This window comes from Ictidomys tridecemlineatus, chromosome 7 (genome assembly GCF_052094955.1).
Source record: "Ictidomys tridecemlineatus isolate mIctTri1 chromosome 7, mIctTri1.hap1, whole genome shotgun sequence".
Lineage (NCBI taxonomy): Eukaryota > Metazoa > Chordata > Mammalia > Rodentia > Sciuridae > Ictidomys > Ictidomys tridecemlineatus.
This window is the reverse complement of record NC_135483.1, coordinates 160523723-160547096: the sequence shown is the minus strand read 5'-3', so window position 1 is coordinate 160547096 and position 23374 is coordinate 160523723. Positions and strand designations below refer to the sequence as shown.

Sequence of the window (23374 nt, the reverse complement as noted above, 5' to 3'; positions counted from 1 at the left end):
CCCATCAGATATGGATGACTCAGATCTCTAATGCTCTACCCAGGTCTTCCAATGACCAAAAGTGCTTTGTCTAGTCCAGTGAACTTCTGTTCCTCCTGCCCGTTATTGTGTGTTGGCATCCACATATGAGAGAGAACATTTGAATTTGAGGGATTGGCTTATTTTACTTAGCATGATACTATCCAGATCCATCCATTTACCAGCAAATGCCATAATTGCATTCTTTTTTAAAAAATATTTCATTGTGTATATATACCACATTTCTTAATCCATTCATCTGTTGAAGAGCATCTAGGTTCCATACCTTAGCTATTGTTTATTTAGCTGCTATAAACATTGACGTGGTTGCTTCACTATAGTATGATGATTTTTAAATCCTTTGTGTATATACTGAGTAGTGGGATAATTGGGTCAAATGTTGGTTCCATTCCAAGTTTTCTGAAGAATCTCCATACTGCTTTACAGAGTGGTTGCACCAGTTTGCATTCCCACTAGCAATGTACTTTTCTCCCACATCCTTGCCAGCATTTATTGTTATTTGTATTCTTGTTAGTTGCCATTCTGATATGGAATCTCAGTATAGTCTTAATTTGCATTTCTCTAATTGCTAGAGATGTTGAACATTTTTTTCACATATTTGTTGACTATTTGTATTTCTTCTTCTGTGAAGTGCCTGTTCAGTTCTTTTGCCCATTTATTGACTGCTTTATTTATTTGTTTGTTTGTTTGGTCTTAAGCTTTTATATATATATATATGATGGGGAATGCATTACAATTCTTATTACCCATATAGAGCACAATTTTTCATCTCTGGTTGTATACAAAGTATATTCACACCAATTCATGTTTTCATACATGTACTTTGGATAATAATGTCCTTCACATTCCACCATAATTTCTAATCCCATGCTTCCTCCCTTCCCCTCTAAACCCTCTGACCTATCTAGAGTTCGTCTATTCTTCCCATGCTCCCTCTCCCTACCCCACTATGAATCAGCCTCCTTATATCAGAGAAAATATTCAGCATTTGGTTATTTGGGATTGGCTAACTTCACTTAGCATTGTCTTCTCTAACTCCATCCATTTACCTGCAAATGCCATGATTTTATTCTCTTTTATTGTTGAGTAATATTCCATTGTGTATACATACTACATTTTCTTTATCCATCCATCTATTGATGGGTATCTAGGTTAGTTCCACAGTTTAGCTATTGTGCATTGTGCTTCTATAAACATTGATGTGGCTGTGTCCCTGTAGTATGCTATTTTTAAGTCCTTTGGGTATAGACTGAGGAGAGAGATAGCTGGATCAAATGGGGGTCCCATTACCAATTTTCCAAGAAATCTCCATACTGCTTTCCATATTGGCTGCACCAATTTGCAGTTCCACCAGCAGTATATGAGTGTACCTTTTTCCCCATATCCTCGCCAACACTTATTGTTGTTTATCTTCATAATAGCTAACATTCTGACTAGAGTGAAATGAAATCTTAGAGTGATTTTGATTTGCATGTCTCTAATTGCTAGTGATGAACATGTTTTCATATATTTGTGGATTGATTATATATCATCATCTGAGAAGTGTCTGTTCAGGTCCTTGACCCATTTATTCATTGGGTTATTTATTTATTTATTTGGTGTTTAGCTTTTTGAGTTCTTTATATACCCTAAAGATTAGTGCTCTATGTGATGTGTGAGGGGTAAAGATTTGGCCCAAAATGTAGGCTCTATTTTCACCTCACAGATTGTTTCTTTTGCTGAGAAGAAACTTTTTAGTTTGAGCCAACCCATTTATTGATTCTTGATTTTAATTCTTGTGCCAAAGGAGTCTTATTAAGAAACTTGGGGACTAATCCCACATGATGGAGATTAGGGCCTATTTTTTCTTCTATTAGACCCAGGGTCTCTGGTTTTATTCCTAAGTCCTTGATCCATTTTGAATTGGGTTTTGTGCATGATGAGAGATAGGGATTTAATTTCATTTGTTGCAGATGGATTTCCAGTTTTCCCAGCACCATTTGTTGAAGAGGCTATCTTTTCTCCAATGCATGTTTTTGGCACCTTTGTCTAATATAGATAATTGTAATTTTGTGGGTTTGTCTGTATGTCCTCTATTCTGTACAATTGGTCTACCAGTCTGTTTTGGTGTCAATACCATGCTATTTTTGTTACTATTGCTCTGTAATATAGTTTAAGGTCCAGTATAGTGATACCACCTGCTTCACTCTTCCTGCTAAGAATTGCTTTAGCTATTCTGGGTCTCTTATTTTTCTAGATGAATTTCATGACTGTCTTTTCTATTTCTATGAGGAATGTCATTGGGATTTTGATCAGAATTGCATTAAATCTGTATAGTGCTTTTGGAAGTATGGTCATTTTGATAATATTAATTCTGCCTATCCAAGAGCAAGGTAGCTCTTTCCAGCTTCTAAGGTCTTCTTTGACTTCTTTCTTTAGGGTTCTGTAATTTTCATTATATAGATTTTTCACCTCTTTCATTAAGTTGATTCCCAAGTATTGTATTTTATTTATTTATTTATTTATTTATTTATTTATTTACTGTTGTAAATGAGATAGTTTTCTTTGTTTCTATTTCTGAGGATTCGTCACTGATATACAGAAATGCCTTTGATTTATTGGTGTTTATTTTATATCCTGCTACTTTGCTGAATTTATTTACTAGTTCTAGAAGTTTTCTGGTAGAACTTTTAGGGTCTTCTAGGTATAGAATCATATCATCAGCAAATAGTGCCAATTTGAGTTCTTTTTTTTTTTTTTCCTATGTGTATCCATTTACTTTCTTTTGTCTGTTTAATTGCTCTGGCCAGTGTTTCAATAACTATGTTAAATAGAAGTGGTGAAAAGGCAACCCTGTCTTGTTCCAGTTTTTAGAGGGAATGCCTTCATGTAGAATGATATTGGCCTGGGGCTTAGCATAGATATCCATTATGATGTTGAGATATGCTCCTGTTATCCCTAATTTTTCTAGTGTTTTGAACATAAAAGGGTGCTGTATTTTGTCAAATGCTTTTTCTGTGTCTATTAAGATGATCATGTGATTCTTAAGTCTACTACATATTCTTCTAGTAATCTCAGGGTCTCTGCCTAGGTCCTTGATCCACTTTGAGTTTTGTGCAGGGTGAGAAATAAGGGTTCAATTTCATCCTGCTACATATGGATTTCCAGTTTTCCCAGTACCATTTATTGAAATGGCTATTTTTTATCCAATGTATGTTTATGGTGCCTTTGTCTAGATAACTGTATTTATGTGGGTTTATCTCTGTCTCTTCTATTCTGTTCCATTGGTCTTCATGTCTGTTTTGGTGTCAATACCATGCCATTTTTGTTACTGTATCTCTGTAGTTATAATTTAAGGTCTTAAGTATTGTGATGCCTCTTGCTTCATTTTTCTAAGGATTGCTTTGATTATTCTGGGTCTCTTATTTTTCCAAATGAATTTCATGACTGCTTTTTCTCTTTCTCTGAAGAATGTCATTGGAATTTTTAATAAGAATTTCATTAAATATGCATTGCACTTTTGATAGCATGGCCATTTTGACAATTTTAATTCTGCCTATCCAAGATAATGGGGGATCTTTCCATCTTCTTAGGTCTTCTTCAAGTTCTTTCTTAAGTGTTCTATAGTTTCCATTGTAGAGGTCTTTCATCTCTTTTGTTAGCTTGATTCCCAAGAATCTTTTTTTTTTTTTTTGAGGCTATTGTAAATGGGATGGATTTCCTAATTTCGCTTTTAGGTGATTCATCATTGGTGTAGAAGAATGCATTTGATTTTTGGGTGTTAATTTTATATCCTGATACTTTGCTGAATTCATTTATGAGCTCAAAAAACTTTTTGGAGGAGTTTTTTGGGTCCTCTAAATATAGAATCATGTTGTCGGCAAACAGTGATAGTTTGAGCTCTTCCTGTTCATATCTCTTTAATTTCTTTCTTTTGCCTCATTGTTCTGGCTAGTGTTTAAGGACTATGTTGAATTGAAGTATTGAAAGAGGGTATCCTTGTCTTATTCCAGTTTTTAGATGGGATGCTTTCAGTTTTTCTCCATATAGAATGATGTTGGCCTTGGGTTTGTTGTATATAGCTTTTACAATGTCGAGGTATGTTCCTTCTATCCCTAGTTTTTCTGATGTTTTAAACATGAATGGAAATGCATTTTGTCAAATGCTGTTTCTGCATCTATTGAGATAATCATGTGGTTCTTGTCTTTGAGTCTATTGATGTGGTGAATCATGTTTATTGATTTTTGTATGTTGAACCAAACTGGCATCCCTGGGATGTTATTTCTCATTTGTGTATCTACTCTTCTGATGAGCTATATAATTTCACATACTACTCTGATGTAATTATCTTTCTTCCACTTCTGGGTATAGGACTACCTTAAGCATCTTTTGTAAGGTTTGTGTGAAGGTCCTTAGTTTTTCCTTATCTTTAAGTCTTTATTTCTTCTTCAATTCTGAAGGATAGTCTTGCTAGGTATAGTCATCTGGGATGGCAGTTATTTTCTTTCAGAACATGAACTATGTCATTCCATGCCCTGCTGGCCAGTGTGATATCTGCTGAGAAATCGTTTCATGTTTAATGAGGTTGTCCTTAAATGTGACTTGGTGCTTTTCTCTTGGAGACTTCAAAATTCTTTTTCCTGTACTTTTGACAATTTGACTATAATATGCTGTGTTGAGGATCTTTTGTGGTCATATCTATTTAGAGTTTTATAGGCTTCCTGTAGCTAAATATCCATGTCTTTCCCAAGATTGAAGAAGTTTTCTGCTATTATTTTATCAAATACATTTTCTTTGCCTTTATTCTTTATTTCTTGGGCATGCTAATGATGCAGATATTTGATTTTTTAAATGATATTCCAAACATCTATACTCTCTTCATTCTTTTAATTTTTTTCATTCTCTCTGTGTAAATGTGGATATTCCAAAAGACATGTCTTCAAGTTTTGATATTGTTTCCTCCACTTTTTTTCCCTCTGCTATTGAGGCTTTTAACTGGATTTTTTTATTCGACTAATTGACCTCTTCATTTCTGATTAGTTCTTTTTAATGGCCTCTATCTGTTTATTGAACTTCTTATTCATATCCTGCATTGTACTCCTAATTCCACTTACCTGTTGTTATGTTTCGGATATGAAGTGTCCCCCCAAAACTCATGTGTTGAAAGTGCAATGCCAAGGGAGCAATGATTAGGGCTCTGATCTCACTAGTGGATTAATCTATTTGCTGGGTTAATCCATTGATAGCTGAATGGACTACAGGTTGGTAATTATAAATAGGTGGGGGGTGGGTACCTAGAGGAAGTAGGTCACTGAGAAGATGCCTTTGGACTATATCTCTGTCCCCAACCCTGTCTTCTCTCTCTCTCTCTCTCTCTCTCTCTCTCTCTCTCTCTCTCTCTCTCTCTCTCTTCCTTCTCTTTCTCTCTCTCTCTCTCTCTCCTTCCTGGCTGACATGAGCTGAGCAGCTTTACTCTGCTGTATGTACCCTTCTGTCTGGTGTTTTGCCTCACCCCAAGTCCAGAGCAATTGAATTAGCCAACCATGGCTGATTCCTCTGAAACCATGAACCAAAATAAGTTTCCATTCCTCTAAATTGTGCTCGTCAGGTACTTTGGTCACAGCAATGAAAAGCTAAGTAACATACCTGTTTATCTGTATTCTCTTGGATCTCACTGAGCTTTCTTAAAATCTTTGGAATCTGTTATTACATACAGAGTTATGTTTTTTATGTTTCTTGCGATCCTGTGATGGGAATTGTACCTCTGATAGAATGGTAATCTCTATCACTTTAGGGGATAACCTTTTTAGTGGCTTTCTGGGGAAAATGTGTGCTGGGGTACCAACTTGTTAGGCAGTGCTGACTTTATTTCCAGCTTGGTACCATAGTAAAATCTTTCTGTTGTTTCTTCACCTGTGATTAGTGAGTTTGGACACAGTGTAGACTGTATTGTATTTGGCATCATAGAGATGATTCTCTTGGCAGGTTTGCAGGAGTGGGGATACTCTACCAATTCAGGTAGGTGTAGTGTAGACAACAGAGTATGTAGGATGCATCCTGTGTGGTTATTCCTATTGGCTATTACTTGAAAGGGTATCTGGTACTGATTGCTGTAGTAGTGGTGAAAAGGTCTAAAACACTTGTCCTCTGATGAGATATTGGTGTAGGTTCCTGTAATTCACAGAGAAAGGTGGATTCACAGCCTCTTCTCTTTGACACATCCAGTCTCGTCAGCAGTACACGATCAGACAAGGTGCAGAGGTGACCCAGGCCAAAGACCCAAGTACATAACAGAAGTTGTAACAAATGTGGTAACAAAAGTTGTTGATTCTCTTTGCTGTACCATGAGAGTGGCTGCTCAGGAGTGGAACCTCAGATCCTCTGTAGCTGTCCATGCCCGAGGATGTGGCAATGCTGATGACTTTTCTCATTCTTTCAGTTGTGGTACCTGCCAGGGATTGAGTGGGAAAGGTACAACTGGAGCTGGGCAAAGCTCCTCTTAAGGGAGGCGCTTACAGTAGAGAGGGAAAGCAGAGTATATCTGACACTGGGCAATGTTTCTCTCTTAATTTGTCTCCAGACTTTCTTAGACTTTCCCCCAAAGGGCAAGGTGACAACTGGGGGCCTTTCTCCCTTCAGTTTTTCAATTGTAGCCTGTGAAGGATCAAAGTGAGAGTTGGTGACTGGAGCCCGGCAAGGTTTCTTCCAGGAGAAAGTGAGAAGAGAAGGCCATCAGGCACTGGACTGATTCTCTCCAGATGTTAGGCTGTGTACCCCAAGGGCAGGGCAGCCTCTGAGAACTTTTTTCCTCCTCCGCTTCTTGATTTCCAGTTCTTTCCAGGAATTATCAAGTGGGAGTTGATCACAATTGGAAAAAATTGTGAAATAGAAAATATTTTGGCGAAAATAGATCTTGGCTGAGGTGCTTGCAAGAGGGAGGGAGTGTGACCTTCCCAGGCTGTACACATTGGGGATGGGGCCACAGTGCTGCAGGAGACTGCCTCTGCTGGGAGCCATGGAAACTGTCTTTCTCCACCTGGTTAGATACCCATGCAGTGCTGGGAGAGACGTGGTAGAAACCTTCACAAATGCCCTTAGTTCTGGCACCCACACGACTGGACATGCCTTGGTCTTGGGAGCAAGTGCCCCAATCCATTTCTTGTGAATGGCATCTGCTCCCCTCCACATCACATCTGTACCCCACTATGTACCAGTCTCAAGAATTTGTGAGACATCTACCCATCAAGCTAGTGCAGTGTTGTAGTGAATGTCTAGATCCCAGAGATGGGAATATGCAGGAATTTCTAACCCCTAAAATGCTCTGGGTTACAGCACCCTGACTCCTTGCTGGGAGATGGAGTGAATTCCTTTTCCTAAGCCAAACTGCTATGAATTTCAGGCCTCTAATTTAAGATGCAGGCCTACAAGCTGGGAAACTTTCTAGTGGCTTGGATTACCAGTATCAGCACTGGTAGAGTTTACTGAGACTTCCACATTTACCCCAATGAAGAGACTGGGATGTTTTCTCTTGCTTTGCTGCTGTCCCTGTCTCTGGGTTTTGCAAGGTTTGTTTTTCTCTACTGTTGTATTCCAGTGTTATCCAATTGCCACTCACCTCAGTATGCAGCTATACATCCATTGCTTTTGCTCTTCGTGGAGTTCAATTTAGTGCTGGGTACCTCTATTCAGTCATCCTGCTTGCCTCACGACAACGTTCTAATCAGATAGCATGATACACGTATTAACCACTTAATAATAGTCTCTTAAAATAAATAGGTGATTTAATTATATAGCTGTTAATAAGAGCTCCTAAATTTTTTGGAACTGGCTTCAAATTAACTCACATGGTCCCGGGAGTGGTGGCACAAGCCTGTAATCCCAGCAGCTCCAGAGGCTAAGGCAGAAGGATTGCGAGTTCAAAGCCAGCCTCAGCAAAAGTGAGGTGCTTAACAACTCAGCGAGACCCTGACTCTAAATAAAATACAAAATAAGGTTGGGAATGTGGCTCAGTGGTTGGGTGTCCCTGAGTTCAATCCCTGGTAGCCCCTCCACCAGCCACCAAAGAAGACACAGGGTTTTTAGTAATAATTTTCTTCTTTCAAAATAAATGTGACTTTTGTTTTGTTATTGCAAGTCCCAAAATCATCCCCAGGTAAGTATGGTAGAGAGATGATAAACAGTTTTCAAAAATAAGTAAAAACTACTTTTTCTGTCTTTAAACTGGTTCTGAAGTTGAGATCTTAAAAAAAAATTTGTCAGCAGTGTTATGATTGCTCAAAACCCAAAATCTGTTTGTGCCACAGAAATTTGAAGATATGACTAACCTTATTCTGAGAATACCACAGTAGGCTCAAATACACGTAGGTATAATAGCCTTGACCTAAAGAGTGTTATGCAATTTCTTCCAGATGTGGCTAAAGCCCTGTAAACGGGCAGATATACCCAAACGACCAAGTTACGTTGCTCCATTGTATAAGACAAGTGAGCGGAGAGGAACACTATCCACCACTGGCCATTCTACGAACTTTGTAATTGCCATGATTCTTCCCTCTGAGCAACCCAAGGAGCACTGGATTGGACGTGGTGTAGCACTGTTGTGTCAACTTAACTCATAACACAAACATGTCATTTTCTTGTTCCTATTTGTTATTTAAATGGAAAGTATATTTTATTCTGTTGAAATAATTTTTTTAGTTTAAGTATATTTGACTAACATTATTCAAAAGTATGAATTTACTTATGTGCAAATGCAGTCTAAATTTAAAAGTATTCATACTTTAAGGAAATACTGTGATGTAGATACTGAAAAAAAACCACACTGGTATATGTATGTGCTCTTTCTGAATAACTTTATTTTGGGAGAGTTCCATAAGCATTAGGAACATACATAAAATGACACACCACTGTTGACAATGAAAAAAACAGCATTTGATCATTTCCAGCTTTATAAATTTTTTTAAAAAAATGATTCAGTTACAACAACAAAAAAAAGTTTAGATATTTTAGCAAGTATCACCTTGCAGGACCATAATCACATATAAGCCACTGACTGTTAATGGAAAAAATTCACACTGCATCTAGTTACTATAGTATTTCTAAGCATAATCACAGCTGATTGACTGCAATGTGATATACACTAAAATTCATATGGATGTCACACAGTGACAGCATTGTACAAGTAACATTAATGACCTCCAACAAACACATGTTAAAATTAGACTGGTCAAGCTAAATGGAATGTTGGAGCCAAACAGAAATGTAGTGGAATTAAGATTGTCTAGTAAGACTTGAAACTATACGTTAGAATGATGTGAAAACTAAATACTGGTGGAACCCTATCAAAATACTAGCAGCAACTGTTACAGCACTTTTAACAGGTTAAGAAAATCTAGCAAATAAAGGTAATACCATTTTTGAGAGAATATAAAATTTTAGCATAACCAATTTGCTTTAAATGAGGCATTTAAGACTGGTGTATATTCCAGCTGTTGCTTTTAAATGAAGCAGATTTAATGCTGGAATGCAGAATGTTCGCTGGGTATCAAAACCCAAAAATGAACTACAAATATCTTGGTTCAGAAAGCAAGATATTTCGATCACTAAGTTGGCAGTACTAAATAAAATATCAGCACCTTTTAGCTAGGTTGCTTGAAGGGCCAAGCAATGAGATGAGGACTGTCCTAATTCAGTGCCCACTGCTGAAAACAAACTATGTATAAAACTCCTACTTATTACAAGGAGGGAGGCCACAGAGAAAGCCAGAAATGATTTTTCAAATTCAGAAATAAATTAAAGATGTAACAAAACCTAATCTCCCTTGCTTATAGCATAAAGAAGAAACACTGGCAATAATCTAGTAATACCTGGACACATGTGCTGCTCTCAAAGTTTTGTTTTTGTTAAAAAAATTCATAGAGTAAGAGGAAAGGAGAAGGATTAAATAGAGACACTTAAAATGGAATGGAAAGAGAGTTTGGCTCTTATATATTTGAACAGCAAGATTTTTTTTTTAAAAAAAAAGTCACACTCGTTGCCAAGCTGATTAAAACAAAGCTAGCTGCACACAGTTCAAATATAGTTTACCTGGCATAAATGAAGACCATGTGGCACAAGATGTAAACATAAAGCTACATGCGTATGACTAGTACTATAAATTATTGGATCAAAATTTAGGATAAACATGGCTTGCACTTCTCACAAATCATTTACAATTATGGTAGAAGAACAGGGCACCTAAAAAAGAGACTAATCCCTATCAGGCACCAACAGCATATCTTGGCACAAAATGATCAAGTGATTTCAGCTTAGTCATTTACTTGGTACCCTGATAGCCATGGCATCAGTGTAGTTTATCCTCAAAACTGTTTAACTGACACTTCACATACAGATCACAGGCATGGTAAACTTGGATTTTCTGCCTTCCAACTTTATTGCCAGCCACAGCATGTGCTCCATTTGGCGTTGGTTCCAATGCTAAACTGTTTACAGAACATTCAGAACTTAAATTTCCCGTTTAACCTAGTCAGTACTGTAAAGTTGAAAAATTGAATAGTTTAGACCATGTTTGGGTTCATATTTTCTAGAGAGTTATAATTTTAAGAAAAATACATTTGACCACATGCTTTGATCCCCACCTCCCCCGAAAAACCGCAGAACAAAAACAAAATTGAAGTTAAAAAAAAAAAATACCCCCAAACACCAAGTATTATAATAATACAAAAACCATTATGAATCTTTCATTAAACTGAAGCTCACACAAACATACAATCACAAATTTCAGTAGTTTAGGCTGCAAGTTTAAACACTATGCAAATATATACAAAAATAGTAACTCTAGATTCAAGAATAAGGGCTTTTCCCGATGCTAAATTCATATTCTAATGCAGCCTGAGCTTTCTTCTAGTTCCTATAGTCTACTTTAGGCGGTTTCAAAGTTGTGTCAAGTTGATCCCTATTACCATATGTATATATGTAGCTGAATTAAAGGGCACTACAATTCATTCTTAGCATACACAAAAATGTCTGCTCAAAGTCCATTTAAAATATTTTTAAAGTTTAAATGATTTTTTTGGTTTAATTTCTAGTTCTGCATAGCCACAGAAGTTTCTACTAATAAAGAGACTACTTTAGTGTTTTATATGATTATTTTTTAAAAAGTTTTAATCAAACCTGTATCAACATTGGTTCATAGAGTCCCATTTTCTCCTCTTTATCACCAAGTTTGTTTTTAAAAGACCCTTCATATAGGGAACACAGTACTGAGCACCAGTCTTTTGTGGTTAAGCTCAAATCTATGGAACTTGTAAGTAGTGCAAGCCACTGACTTTTCTTTGAGCAATGTGCATACAGTACAAGGAACAGATGCAAAGCTGAATGGTAACATTCTCGTAATCAACAGTGATTACTGGGAATGGTCAGAACTGGATGTCAAACACAATTTTGTCTTCATAGAGGGCGATCACCAGCATGATGGCAAATCCAAACAGCAACCCTAAATTCTGAAGAATGAATTGCCCTACTGGACAAAAGCCATGCTCTTCGTTGTCACCATCACCATGCAACATTTCTGGAAGCTGGAAACAAACAAACAAAACACCAAATCTTTATAAGCAATTTAAAGTTTGTGAACTTTACAAACTGGCAATTTCCAATATCCAGCTCCAGTAAGACTATCTAACTACATCTTTTCTACCTTCCCCTAAGTTTTTATTGTCACAAAAACTTTTCCTTTTGACTTTTCCTTAATATTTAATCATAAACAACACAGAGGACATTTCACAGAAACACCCCCTCTAGATATGCATGCATGCTAACCAGAACAGGCACTGTGCCTTCACCACATTCAATTATACACTGACTGCCAACACCCATAATATCTGTCACAACCACAGCTAAGAGCTAACCAATACCTACTGGTAAGGCCATACTTGATAAAATACAAAAAACACTTTCTTACTGATTGATAAATGGTACTGCCCAAAGTCCCCTAAGGCCAGATATTATTTCTAGTGGGACATTTAATAGAAATGCCAAACTAAAGCTGACTTATTAAATGGCTTTAAAGACATAAAACCTTCTTGTAGGCAAAAGTGGCCTTCCTAAGCTAAAAATGTGATCATGTCACTCCACTGCTTAAACCCTACAATGACTCCCCAAGCTTTACAGGATAACTCTTTTTATTATGGCAAGTTGTATGAATGTCATGTTCTTGCAAACACACCTTCCTGATGACAACATGGATATAATTTTCAATCCATTTTTTTTTACTTAATATTAGAAAATACATGATTTTAGAGTTGTTAAGATCTGAGAAAATATATGTGGATAGTTTCTCTTGAATATTTAGTGTTTCCAATACAATTGTGGCACTGTAAAGAATACTGCAGTAAGGCTCTACTTTGGTTTGCTTGTTTGTGTTATTAGTAATAGTCATTTTAGGCTATTTCCTCAGAATACAATTCCTGGAGTAGAATTACTGGTCAAAGAAATGTTTCCATCTATCACTCACCCTACTCATACACCCTTCTCTCTGGCTTCTAAATAAATGTTTCTATATTCTTTAAGACTTAGCTTAGATTTCCTATTACATAAAAACTTCCTTAGTTCTCTTTGATAGCCTGCCTCTGTTTAAAGAATTGTAATTGATGGCTATTTTCTTCTTTATCAGACCCTAAGTAAAAACTTGTTTATATGTTCCTAGTTCAAGAATCAGTTCACTCATTTTTTTATTTGGTACTTAGTGTGAATTCCATTTCCAGCAGTGTGTGAAATAAGACAAAAATCCCTATCCTTGAGGAGCTGATTCCTTGTGAACTCATGAGTAAAATGTCTGGTGTGTTAACAGATCAAGATATGGGTGCAAAAGGGAAAAAGGTAAAATAGGATTAAAGTATGTGAAATGTTAGAAAAGGAGAATGAAATTTTAGGTAGGACACTCACCTGAAGGAAGTGAGGGACCTAGCCCTGAGGTCTACAGGAAAAGCAAGAGCTACAACTTGGAGGGACACTGTGCTTTGGGGGCAAGGTTAGGGAAATTAAGGATTCACAGTGCAAATGTTGAAGAATGATGAAAAACCATGCAGGTCAAAGAACTTGGGGACTTTTACCCTGAGTGAGATGGTACTGAAGGTCTGGAGTACACAAGAGTCATGAATGATCTCCTCTTTGACTTGACAGGATCCTCAAGCTAAGGTGCCAACATAGGGTTTTGGTGGGCAGGGCAAGGCAGAATCAGGGAGAGCAGTTAAAAAAGGAAGATGGTTAAAAAAAAAAAAGGAAGATGGTGGTGGCTGGAAGAGGGTAGTAGGATCAGGTGGTAAGGACACAGAGGCCTCAGGACTCACAAAGCTCATGTGGGCAGGGCACACAGTATAGGCAAAGCATGATGCATAGGCTTTTGGTCTGAATAAGAATGAAGTTTTCATTTATGAGCTGATGCATTATATAAGAAATGTTCATGCAAAGAGTGGGACTGGCAAATATCAAGAGCTGAATTCTGAACATATTAAGTTTCCAATGCCTTTAGACACTCAAGTAAACACATAAGTCTAGAGCTGAAGGAAAGGCCAAAGATATAAATTTAAGAATCATCAGCCAATAAATATTAAACCCATGAGATGAGATGACTCAGGGGGTGTTTGCCAACATTTGAAGTAGGGGAGCTGATGGGTATCTAATAAAAAAGACCAACGAAAAGATCAGAAAGGTGAGAAGGAGGTTAGGAAATTATGGTCCTATAAAAGCCTACTTACAAGAAAGTAATTTCAAACAGGAAAGGAGGATCAACTGTCAGATGCTGCTGTTAAGGCATCAAAAATGAAGACTAGAAAATGACCAGTGGCCTTAATAATGCTGTGATCAATGGTACACTCAACAAAAGCAGTTCTGGCAGAGCAGTCAGAAAACTGATGTAGTCAGACTTGAGAAAACATAGATGATGATTTTCTAAAAGAGGAAAGAGAGCAACAAGGTGACAGCAAAAACAGAAATCAGAGCTGAGCGAGCTTCCTCTCCATTACCTTTTCAAGAAGGGAAAAAGTAATGTGGTATATATGTTAACAGGAATGGTCAGACAGTGAGGGCAGAGTGAGCTGGGAAAGAGAGAAGAACTGAAGGCACGTGGCATGACAGATGGTTCTGGGGAACAGTTTGAAGAAAATGGCCTTAGCTAGAACATGGATATTTCTTCACAATAAAAGGAAGGTAGGTAAATGGTCATAAATAAAAGATAAGTGGAACAGGAACTTGGGAAGATGTCGTGATGGTTTCACTGTGTCCATGATAAGAAGCAAGACTATTAGCCAAGAAGTATAGACAAGAGCATGGAGGGATCTGAGAAAAGGAAAACAGCTACCTCTGGGTTACACAATATCAACGTTTAATTCTTTTCATTTACAGCTTTTAAACTTTACACAATAAACAGGCATTAATATTTTTATTAAAAATTTAGGTATATAACTATGAAATGAGGCCATGTGATAGAAGAAAAGTGGATGTAATATCAAGTTACAAAATTTAAAAAATGAACCAAATTACTAGTTCTATAGAAACATTTCTGTCATATTTGGGATATAAAGCAAAATTATTAACTTTAAGCTAAAGTTTTGATATCACCTATCTTTAAGATGTTTTATATTTTTAAAAAGTTTGACTTCAAAGATTTCTTCCATTTTTGTAAGCTACATTCTATTTTCAGGTTTTACCACAATAACAACAAAATATATATGTATATAAAAAATATCTTACCATATCCACCAAGGCTACATAGAGGAACATGCCTGCAGTGACTGCGAAGATCCAAAGTGTGATGTTATTGGCATATTGACCAACGGCTGTGCCTATGAGCATGCCAATGTAGGCCATCATGGCAGAGAGGAGGTTGTACACAATTGCTTGCTTTACAGTCATGCCTGCTTTAAGAAGAACTGCAAAATCACCTGCAATTAAAACATGGGAGTTTTAAAACCACAGGATTTAAAATTTTTTTTGAAGAAAAAATTAAGAATAACATTTAAAAGATATATCTTTAATAACATTGTGTGGGGTAAGAGTTTTGGGATGATAGAACTGTTCTGATATTTTGATGGTGGTGGTTATACATATCTGTATACATGTTAAAATTCAAAGAACTGTATACACAAAGACACTTTTACTGTATGATAACAAAATAAAAGATTTTTTTAACAAAAGAAGAAAAAAAAGAACCATCTCTTTTTGTAACAAGAGCTTTCTGTTTTGACTTCTGCTCTTTCTTCAAAGGGAAATGGCCTAAGTAAGAATATAGATCACAGGTTCTTTAAGTACATTTTATGCTGTTTCCATTTCTGCCCCCTCCCCCCATTAAACCTTAATTCTGAAAATCTTAGAAGTGGAAGAATAATAAACTTTCCCCACCATCTTCCTTGCTGCCACAATGGTGCACATGAATGTCCTGGCTGATGCTTTTTAAAGCATCAACAATGCCTAAAAGAGAATAAACACCAGGTTCTTAAAAGGTTGTGCCCCAAGTCACTGTCGGGTTCCTGTGATGATGAAGGATGGGTACACTGTTGATTGTGTAATCATCCATGATCACAGAGCTGAAGCAAGACAAAATCTTAGAATTCTTTTTCTAAAGATATAAACCCATACAAGTGCCTCAATGGATCAACAAACAAACCAAGCTGATTTTTTTTCCCCTTCAATGTAAAGACCCCAAACTGGAAACAACCTAAATGTCTTTCAGTGGGTGAATGGATAAACAAAGTGACTCACCTTTGGGATGAATATTACTGAGCAATAAAAATTCATTTCCTGATATATATAGTAACAGATGAATCTTTTAAAATTTTATTTTGCTAAATTCCACTAAAATAATGGAATTTATTCTGCCATATCCATATATGAACATAATTCGATCATTCTCATTACATGGATGAATCTTATATGCATTATGCCAAGTAAAAAAATCCAGATTCAAAAATCTGTACGATCTCACTCACATGGTATTCTAGAAAAGGCAAAACTTCAGGGACACAAAGCATATCTTTGTCCAGAAGCTAAGGTCTAAGAGAATTTGGGATGGTAATGGAGTTCTCAACTCTGTCTTAAGTTGCAATATTAGGAGGAAAATGACTAATTACTATTCAGGGAGATTATCAGTAGAACCATAAAAGTTCTGCTAGAGATAATACTCTTCAAACAGAAGGGTCAAAAGCACTGCTTTTAATTTTAGCAGGTTTTTGTTTTAAATTACTAAATGTACAAACATCCAAACAATTTTTGAACACTTAAGTATATGCTAAAAATGCATGATCTATTTCTTCTATACCTTGAGTTATGACTACAAAGTCCAAGTCTGTTGACAGCAAAGACACTGGTGACAAGGCATTATTTTTCCCTATTCCAACAAATTGCTACCAACCACAAAAGGCACTATTGCTTTGGAAAGTCAAGATGACACTCCAGAGGATTACAACTTCCAATGACTTTTAAATTGCCATTCTCTAGTTTCCACCTAATACTGTTCTTATACCTTGTCCCTTCAGATCCTAAATACTGCATCTTTTTTAAAAAGTTCATTTTTAGTTGTTTTAATTAGTTATACATAAGAGTAGAATGCACTTTGATACATATAATGGAATATAATTTCTCTAAATACTGCACCTTAATTTTCCTGATGAGACTTGGGATTTAGTATCGACTTTTACCTCTTCTCTCCCCTGGCATTTGGTTAATTTCTCCTGTCTTTTTTCCCCTCAGCTTCCTCCAAACTACCTAACTCTTTCCTCCACAAATTTTTATTCCATGTTTTCAGTAATTTGACAGTGCTCAAGGGTTAATTTCATTTAGCAGGGGATTATGTAATACAAAATGAGACTACAGGAGTGTCTTTTATTTATGAAATACATTGTTTCCTTTTAGAGTTTCATAATAGGGTTTTAAAAGGAGCATATTTTAATACTCAATGAACCACCTGTCAAGACAAACCATATCAACTTTGCGGCTTCACTGTTATTGGATAATACAATGATTTTGTTCATTCTTAAGTAGAAACCAAACAGCATGAATTAACTACTCAAGATGCAGCTCTACTTAGTTTTAACTTTTAAAAATTAAGGCACAACTTAACTTACATAACTTTCATTGTGTGTTTTTCTTAATGTAGAGTTCTATGAATTTTTGACCAACACACATATCATTATACCCATAACTACCATCAAACTCTGGAACTGTTTCATTACCACCATAAATTCCTTTAGACTGCTCACCCCTAGACAACCAAGGATCTGCTTTGTGTTATTCTTAAAAGTTCTGCCTTTTTCAGAACATCATGAATAGTACCATACATGATGCATTTTTTGAGTCTGTATTTTTTCACTTAGCATAATACCTGTAAAATTCATCCACATCTATATACAGAGATTATATATATTTTTCCTGATACATATCTATCAGGAAAATACATTCTATTAATAATATTCATTCAATAGGTGCATCATATTTTATGGATTCACCATCTGAAAGACATTTAGGTTGTTTGCAGTATTGGGTCCTTATGAAGAAAGTCTCTATACTTACTCATAAATTAACTTTTGTGTTTTCATTTCTCTTGGGTAGATACTTAATAAATGGGATTGCTGGGATATATGGTAAGTGTGTGCATTTTCATCAGCAATGTATGAGAGTTTTAGCTGTTCCATATCCTTGCCAGACAATAATCACTAATCCAGCACTAAAACCTCAGGTTTATTTGCCATCTGTTCACCTTATTTAGTAAAATACCTATTCAAATCTTTTGCCCATTTTGCAGGAAGGAGGCTGGGTTGTCTTCCCATAACTAAATTGAGAGTTCTTCAAATATTATGGCCCTAAAGACCTTTTGTCAGATATGTATTTTGCAAGTAATATTTTCCTGATGTGACTTGTCTTTTTATTCTCTTAACAGTGTCTTTTGTAAAGCTGTTAATTTGTATGAAGTCCATTTGTATTAAACTTTTTTCCTTAGTTGATCTTGCCTTCAGTGCTGTGGAACAGTTTGCCTAACCCAAGAACATACATTCTCCTAGGTTTTCTTTTAGAAATGTTACATTTTTAAATTCTCCATTCAGATAGATTATCTATTTTGAGTTTGTTTTTGTCTATGGCGCAAAGTGCAGGTCAAAGGGTTTCTTTGAAAAATGGATATCCAAGTGTTACAGCCTCTTTGGTTGACAAGACTTTCTATATTGAATTTCCTTTATACTTCTGTTGAAAATAAACTGCATATATATGAAGGCTCTAAACTATTTCACTGATATATGTCTCTATTCTTTTACAATCCCAACTGTTTCAAAATCAACTTAGTTGTCCTTTTACAAAATTTTCTGTCTATTCAAGTTCCTTTCCCTTTCCATATAAAAATTCTTTAAAGCTCACATACTTTGCAAAAGAGCCTGCAGGGTTTTTGACAAAGCTATTGAATTAACATGAACATACTACATCTATGAGAATTAACATCTCAACAATATTGAGTCTTTTGGTCCATGAACCTGGTATCTCCTTCAACAGCATTTTGGTTGATTATGGTTTTCAGTATACAGATTCTATGCCATATATGGTTTAGACTAGAGCTAGACAACTCATGTTTTTAGAGCTATTACAAACAGTACTTACTCTAGATAGGGCAGAGGGGTGGGAGGGAAAGGGAGGCGGCATGGGGTTAGAAATGATGGTGGAAATGTGATGGACATTATCATCCAAAGTACATGTATGAAGACATGAATTGGTGTGAATATACTTTGTATACAACCAGAGATATGAAAAAATGTGCTCTATACGTGTAATATAAATTGTAATGCATTCCGCTGTCATATATAAATTTTAAAAAAATTCTATTTCCAATTACAGACTGCATAAACAGTACCATTTTATATAATAATCTTTATGTCAAGATTATTACAGATTTCACTTAAAATTCTATCTTTGTCCTAGTCTTATTTCAGATTATAAATTCTCAAAGGTTTTTGCATATTTTCTTCATCTCCCTTCTCAGTAAAAATCTGTTTAAACATTTCAAAAGTAAGTCAAAGGATCCCAGAACTGTAATTTATATGGAACATGTAAGTTTATTCATCATCTGATGAATTAAACTTCTTTCTTTCTGCTGACAATGAATGAGGTGTGTTTGCCAAAGCTATTGAATTAACATGATCCAATATTATAACTACATTAATTATTGATACTTTTGAAACAAGAATATATTTTAAGATTTTTATCCTTAAGTAATGCTTATTTATTTATATACATGAGAATTCCATATAAATCTATACAATGACCATTTAATTGTTCCCAGACAACTTAGCAAATTATGGAAAATTTATTTTGGATTTCAGTTTAACCCTTAATGTACTTGAAAGGAAAAGGAAAACATTATAAGCAATCTAACTTTCTGAGCTATCTAAAAATATGACAATTATTTATCAAAATGTTATTTGAAGCTGAAATATATTATGCAACATCAAGAAGAGAATTTAGATCACATATTCTTCTGGATTAACCCCAATTTCATTCCCCTTTCTAAACTTTTTTTACAGGCCTTCTTATAAATTACTTTTCATATGCTTATAACAGTTGCTTATCGAAGGAGTGTGTGAAAAAAGGGAGAGAATGCAACAAAGTAATATTGTAACTTACTTAAATACAGCTACAGTTTGGCAAATATAGAAGAGTACAGACCTAATAAGCCAGGCAATTTCACCCATTACCACACTTGAGGGTAACATTTTCATGGGCATGATACTTCCTCAATGGTTTTAATTTCTTCATGCCTCTTAAGAGTGAAGCTCCCTGAGCTTTCTATCATTCTAAGGTTCTAAGGGTTGTTCATATCATATTCCTAACCAAATAAAAACAATGTATTGTCTCCAGTGTACTGCAATGTAATTTAAATACTCAGTTTTCTTTGGGGTGTGACATTAGTAAGAAAATCTTGTAATAGTTTTAAGAATTCACAATCAAAAACATAATTAGGGCAAACAGGTTTAATTAAATAAATTTTCCTGAAATGTGATCTATTATTGCTTTGTCAACATCTTAACCTATTAAGTGGGTAAACAATTTCTTCCTTATTAACCCGCCATGCTATTTCAGTCTATAGAGGAATGATTTTCCCCGAGCTTAGAAGTTCTGAGGAAGATGCTCCTCTGCCCATATCCACATCCTGTTCCTGCCCAAGTAAATAAAGATAGATGATCTAAGTAGGGACTTTCACCTGGTCCTATTTTACAAAACTGCCCCATTGCTGTGCCTTCAAGGGAAAACATAGGATTTATGATCATATTTTTACTTCCATTATTTACAGTTGGTGCTTCACTTCATGAAGTCACACTTACTTCCTTTTTGACAAAGTTCAGTAAACTTTGTGCTAATTTTCTTCTCAAAGCAGCGACACCATCTCAATGTCTGGTTTGGGGGACAAAACAGGTAGACATTTGAGGTCTAAATGGTTGAGTGACCCAAGAAGTTTCTCTAATCCAGGATTTTTTCCCAGAGTTCTGCATTGGATTTCAAGGGCTGACTTACACATTAATTGATATAGTGCATTTGTTCTCCACATTGCTAGAATATCTCCTGTTATTCCTTCAATGACAAAGGAGTAAGCAGCAAGAAAGCAACTATCATTCATCTCTAAAATTCGTTGTTTTCAATTCTGTGCCATACTAGATTCCTCCAGAGCTAGGACAATTCAATAAAACCACATTTAAACACAAAGTGGCCTGACATGTTTCATTTAGGGGCACTGGATAGATGACCAGGAAGGTTAATTAGAGGTTTTCCTAGTATGCAATGGATGGATATGTGTGTGACAATACAAATCTATTACTAATAGTTTTTTGTTTTTTTAACAGTGAAAGATTGAAATATGAGGACAAATGTTATTCATATTTAAAAGCTGATAGAAAATCCTGATTTGTTTTGCTATGGAGTTGGGCTAACGTCAGTATCTGCACATTAAAAATCCTATAGCTTAAGAAATGGAACATCTAAAAAAAGAAATACGCTAAGTACCAAAAGGAAGATCACCCAGAGAAAGTGATAAATTTTAGAGGGAAGAGTAATATAAGGTATAGGGTAGTAAGTGACAGTAATGAAGATGGAGAAAGTAAGAGTCATACTTAACATGATAAATTAGGGATAGAGGTACTGACAAATCAAGAAGAATGGTATCATCAAAGTAAAAGATTCAGGTACTCATACAGCCTGTCTGGAAAACTGTGTTTAGGTGAAGTAGAAAATATGCAATAGGATGTATTATGAGGAAGACTGGAAAGGTAAGCAGAGGGCAGAAATGAAGGCCACTGTAATGAAACCAATGAATCTAGCTTTACTTTATACATAAGGGAGGCAACTGAAGACTTTGATTACATAAGCACATCTCATTTAAGAAGCTATACTTGGTAATAAGGCATGTGAGACAGAACAAAATGAAGCCAGAAATGTACAACTGTGGAAATTGACCAAGTAAAACACAACAAAGGCAGCAATGACCTCGTATGGGGAAAGGATTATGGAATAAAACCAAGACTTACCATAATGTGCCCAAAATTGGCAAGGTAAACAAAACCATAAGAATTCAGGCCTATAGAACAGATGCTAAGTGTGTACTAATACATTGCCCTGCTTTTTGTAGGGTGATACTGATTTTTAAGCAAATTCTATTAATAAACTTTCTTAACAACAAGCAAATAAGGTTACTACCAATCAAGGCAATTATATAATCAAATTAATAATGACATTTCATAGCCAGATCTGAGTTTTCAAAAATAAATTAAATTAGAAAGAGCACATGAAGAAACTCCTCGGATTCTTAAAATGTGGAGTTCTTTTATTTTGAATTAATGCCATCTCCACTTCCCTCTAATGTTTTCTATATGAATGCATGTTCACATCTTTAACTATAATTAAAGTTAAAGAGAAATTAGATACTGGATGATTAATAAATACCAAATAAAACAACAAAGCAATATTTGACATTTATTAAGTCAACAAAACCAAGCAATTCAGTTAATGATAAATTTTGGCAGAGATATGGTAACATTAGGTATTGCTGGCTGGAAATTACACCAGTGAAGCCAATGAATCTAGCATTACTTGGATAATGATATGGTATTTCTTAGGTATGCATGTTTAGGACCCATCAATTCTGTCCCTTGAATATGCATAAAATATGTTTTCACAAGATCAGTAAGTATTACATTTACAGATGTTCAATGTATCATTATTTGTAACACAAGGTGCTAAATATGCAAAAAGTGGTGAATGCATACCTTCAAGTACTGGTAGAAATAATAATTTAAATCAATTCATGGTAACTGAGTTTAAAAACACAATGGTAGTAACTCAAGGTAATAAACAGAATGGGATATAAACATCATACTATTTATATAAAAATGCGTGCATATAAATACCCATACATATTCCTTGGATCATATAACAATGATTACACAATAAACATAAGAAAATGATAAGTCTATAACAGGGAAAGAGAAGTGAATAGGAAGATAAAGGAGAAAGCCCAACCTAAATAGAAAATTGTGCATTTTTAGTATTAGAGGAAAAAAATCTATTAATCAATGAGAGAACATTAAAAAATATTTTTAAGTGGTTTTAAAAATTAATTTTGGGGCATTAAGGTCCACTTTTTTAAAACACATGAAAAATTAATGTTAAGATTTTGGGGTATTAAGATTATACACTATTAAAATAAACATACACACACATACATATAATATGTGTGTGTGTCTATATGTACATACATATAAAATAAAGAATCATCAAACCTCATGCTTAAGAGGATTAGAAGTTAATAACACTACTCCAAACCCTTGGTGCTAGTGCTAGTTAAGACTAGTCCAATTTCTTTCACAATTATCCAGTACACTTTTGGGGACAGTATCTTTCTATATATAAGAAGAAAAGACTGCCTTACACACATCTAGGCCAACTTCCAATTATGCAGTCTGTGAACTTTGCCTTGATTCTTTTAAAAATATAAATAGTTTGCATGGTATATGAAACAAAATCAAAAGTGGGTTACCAGTAAAATCAGGTACTTAAGAAACAATACTTTTTTTTAAACATTATGTTCAGTAAACTGGTCATAATTTATGATTCTTTTTTTTAAAAGATAGATATATAGATAGAGAGAGAAAGAGAGAGAGAGAGAATTTTTTTATTATTTATTTTTTAGTTTTAGGCGGACACAACATCTTTTGTTTGTATGTGGTGCTGAGGATCGAACCCGGGCCGCACGCATGCCAGGCGGGCGCACTACTGCTTGAGCCACATTCCCAGCCCTGATTCTTTCACATAATAACATAATGATGTTCCTGAATAC

General features: G+C 35.4%; 2 protein-coding genes across 5 annotated transcripts in view; one reads left to right on the top strand and one right to left on the bottom strand.

Moving 5' to 3' along the window:
- The window catches only part of Dnah7 (dynein axonemal heavy chain 7), a 293210-nt gene extending 282482 nt beyond the window's left edge, over nucleotides 1-10728 (top strand). Inside the window, exon 65 of the mRNA XM_040294623.2 lies at nucleotides 8427-10728. Coding sequence (XP_040150557.2) covers nucleotides 8427-8633 — 207 coding nt within the window. The 3' untranslated portion in view covers nucleotides 8634-10728. The remainder of the gene's footprint in view (nucleotides 1-8426) is intronic.
- Slc39a10 (solute carrier family 39 member 10) overlaps nucleotides 8851-23374 on the bottom strand; it is a 128737-nt gene continuing 114213 nt past the window's right edge. For 3 of the 4 annotated variants that reach the window (XM_021725751.3, XM_040294627.2, XM_005324355.5), the window contains 2 exons: nucleotides 14764-14954; nucleotides 8851-11591 (listed from right to left, as the gene is read on the bottom strand). In XM_021725751.3, coding sequence (XP_021581426.2) covers nucleotides 11433-11591; nucleotides 14764-14954 — 350 coding nt within the window. In that variant the 3' untranslated portion in view covers nucleotides 8851-11432. Of the gene's footprint in view, nucleotides 11592-14763; nucleotides 14955-16577; nucleotides 23367-23374 lie in introns of those variants that run through there. The other variant, XM_078017768.1, reaches the window with a different exon arrangement.